At 36.3% G+C, this 3086-nt stretch overlaps 1 protein-coding gene across 1 annotated transcript in view; it reads right to left on the reverse strand.

Moving 5' to 3' along the window:
- Nucleotides 1-416: 416 nt before the first annotated feature.
- Nucleotides 417-3086, reverse strand: part of LOC117113396 — an 11587-nt gene continuing 8917 nt past the window's right edge. Inside the window, exons 5-6 of the mRNA XM_033256715.1 lie at nt 2402-2992; nt 417-1965 (exon numbers count right to left, since the gene is read on the reverse strand). Of these exons, the coding sequence (XP_033112606.1) occupies nt 1712-1965; nt 2402-2992 (845 nt within the window). The 3' untranslated portion in view covers nt 417-1711. The remainder of the gene's footprint in view (nt 1966-2401; nt 2993-3086) is intronic.

Raw genomic sequence — 3086 nt, forward strand, 5'->3', positions numbered from 1 at the left:
GTTCCCAAACAACAACAAACTTGTGCAGATAAAAATGATTTGCTTAAACTGTACTAACCTAAACACATTATTGCTATAAAGATACATTTTGATATGAGAGTTCCATAAGTATAATATAAAATCATTTTCATTGCAATTGCTATGTTTATGTTAGGTTCCTATTATTATTATTATTATTATTATTATTATTATTATTATTATTATTATTATTATTAGAATTTCATTTTCAACATCATTTCATTTCATCCGTCCGTTTAAATCGTTCACCACTTAGGCCTATTCGAAGAATCTTCTTGCTATATGCAGTTCCCAGTAATGTGATGTTTTTTGAAGCTCAAAGAATTATTATTATTATTATCATCATCATCATCATCATCATCATCATCATCATCATCATCATCATCATCATCATCATCATTATTATTATTATTATTATTATTATTATTATTATTATTATTATATACGTTAACATAAATTAATTTCGTACAATTTACTAAATTAACTATCGTATCGAAGAAATACGTACCAATGAATTATATATTTTGTGATATGGTGATAATGATCAAAATCGACGCTTGATGCAACATTAGGTGTAACAGTTAGCGAAGTGCTACAATCCCGGTGTGAAAACATTAGTTTAGAAGGATCTCAGAATAAATGGATCGTGTATAAAAAGCTGCTACATTTAACATGTGGCTTTGAAAAGACTATACTGTATGCAGATATTTTAAGCTCTAAAAGTTCGAAACTGGAACACGTCGATCTATAATAATTTATTAATAATAATTTATTCACTTATATTGCGCAAATTCCATCACTATGTTCAAATGACGCATTACAGAATTCAATTAAAATGTATTAAAATTTACAATTCAATATTAGAGTAAAACCATTAAAATTCCATAAAAATATGATCAAAAGACGTAATATTAAACAGTCAATTAAAATGGATAAAAATTTACAATTCCATATAATAATAGCATCACATTAATTTAGAGTCAATCAGGGAACAGTAAAATTTAATTTCACTGTTCCTTGAAGTCAGTGGGGTGCACGCCGCCAACCAAAAAATATTCGCGCACACATGCTTCCAAAAAAAAAATCACGTTCAGTTTACCTCCCCTAATCATTGAGCCCCACTTCACCCATCGCACCCTAGTCAGCTGCCCCGCCCCATCAGTGGCGACTTTAGGATATAATTTTTTGGGGTGCAAGTTGTCCAACAGGGGGACTTGAGCTCGTAGGCTCGAGCTGAGGGAAGGGGCTGAGAGGGGGTTCCCTCCCAAATGAGATTTTTTTTAAGAATAGCAACCTCTGATGGCCGGAAATGGCACTCTCAGACTGTGACAGACATGTGTTGGCTTGGTGTGGGCCTATTTTTATATGTTTTACGGTCTGACTGCCCGACGAGCTCTGTCCGGTGGGGGGGGGGGTGGATTGACCTGTCCAGCGGAGGACTTTAAGCCCCCTGTCTCCTCTCTGGAGCCGCCACTGCTCCCCATCCCCTCCATTTCAAAAGTCCTAGATACGCCACTGGTTATAGCTGACACCAGATGTGATCTATAAATACTATTAGGCATAACCTCTACACACAGCAATACATTTACTAAGGGGGAAAAAGAAACCTAAGCCTATCTTCTCTCGTCCTGTTCGTCACTCCCCTTGACATCACTTGCTAATAAAGCAAGTTCAAGATGCGTAGGCCTAGATATTACTGCACATAGCTTATCCACGAATAGTAACCATTTCCATGTCCAAGATTTGAGTGGTACTGGTTTTCATTTGCTTGATGCTCACAGGTTCTAGACCCGACGATGTAATGAAATGAGGAACACTGAGAACTGTGTCTACATGTGAGAGCGCATTCGATGATTGACTTTGTTTGGTGCCGGACTCCTGTGGAATCAGATTGGAAAGTTTGTGGCTGTTTGGTAATCTGAAACAAACCGGGACACTTGGAAATATCTGGAAGTAAAATAGAAATAAACAATTTTAAAATTTTCCAAAAAAATTAGTATTCGTAAATTTAGTATTTATGAGGATGGCTTATTATAATGCTAATTATTAATAAATATAATACATTAATGTTGAAAATTTGTTTCGCTAGTGGGGTAGAGGTGAGCCTTTGGAAAGACTCTCGCATCATCAGGAGTAAAAAAAATACAAGCATGGTAAGATGTAACATCTGATTTAGGAAAATATTCCGAGTCTGTCTAAATTACGCTCTTGTTAAGGTTGAAATTCCAGACTCACCAATCGCGCCAAATAATTCCACAAATTCCACACAAATACGCTAATTACGACAGTATTTATTTAAAACAATAGTGTAGGCCTACAACTGGTGTAGAACCTATTGCTTCATAAGAGTGATGAGTGACACTTCGATGCCTACTGTACAAACCTTTGTTCTGCGCGACTTTCATCTCAACTTCATCCAAGGCACGGTCATAGAACTGTAACCAACTGACATTTGCATGAACGCCATCGAAGTTCGCTGCATAATTTCCTAATTCAAACTGATCATAACTGACATCAAATTTAGAGAAGTCAGTTGTAGACAAACTTGCAATTTCACCGTTCCTCCAGAGAAAAAATGTTTGGCTCAATACGTCGAAAGTTACAGCTAGAAAGGTCCAAGTCTCAGGCAACAGAATGTTGGCGCTCGTTATCACAGAACCCGCATATGAAACTGATACTTCAGAGTTAGACATGCCAACTTCAGACTTCATCTGGATAATTTCGAATTTCGTAGACGAGTCTCCAATTATGAGGATTGGACCGTTTGAGTCAGGGTAAGGGTAAATGTCGAAGGCGATGGTCATTGATTGTTTGAATTTGAGCTGCCCGTTGAATGGTATTTTTGGCATTATCATTTGTTGGACCCTGACGTACATCTCTTCAGTATAAACTCTGTTCATTTTGCTTACGATTCCAGAGGTTAGTTGTAGGTATTTTGAGGTGTAACATAGATTTGGTGGAACCAGTCTCTCTTCTAAGAATATAAAAAGATAATATTAAATAAATACTAAGAGTCCTACTAACTATTTGAGGCCAGAAGAAAATTGGTATTTTATGCAAGTTATATC

This window comes from Anneissia japonica, unplaced genomic scaffold (genome assembly GCF_011630105.1).
Source record: "Anneissia japonica isolate Jap-2015-1 unplaced genomic scaffold, ASM1163010v1 scaffold493_len2256704_cov171, whole genome shotgun sequence".
Lineage (NCBI taxonomy): Eukaryota > Metazoa > Echinodermata > Crinoidea > Comatulida > Comatulidae > Anneissia > Anneissia japonica.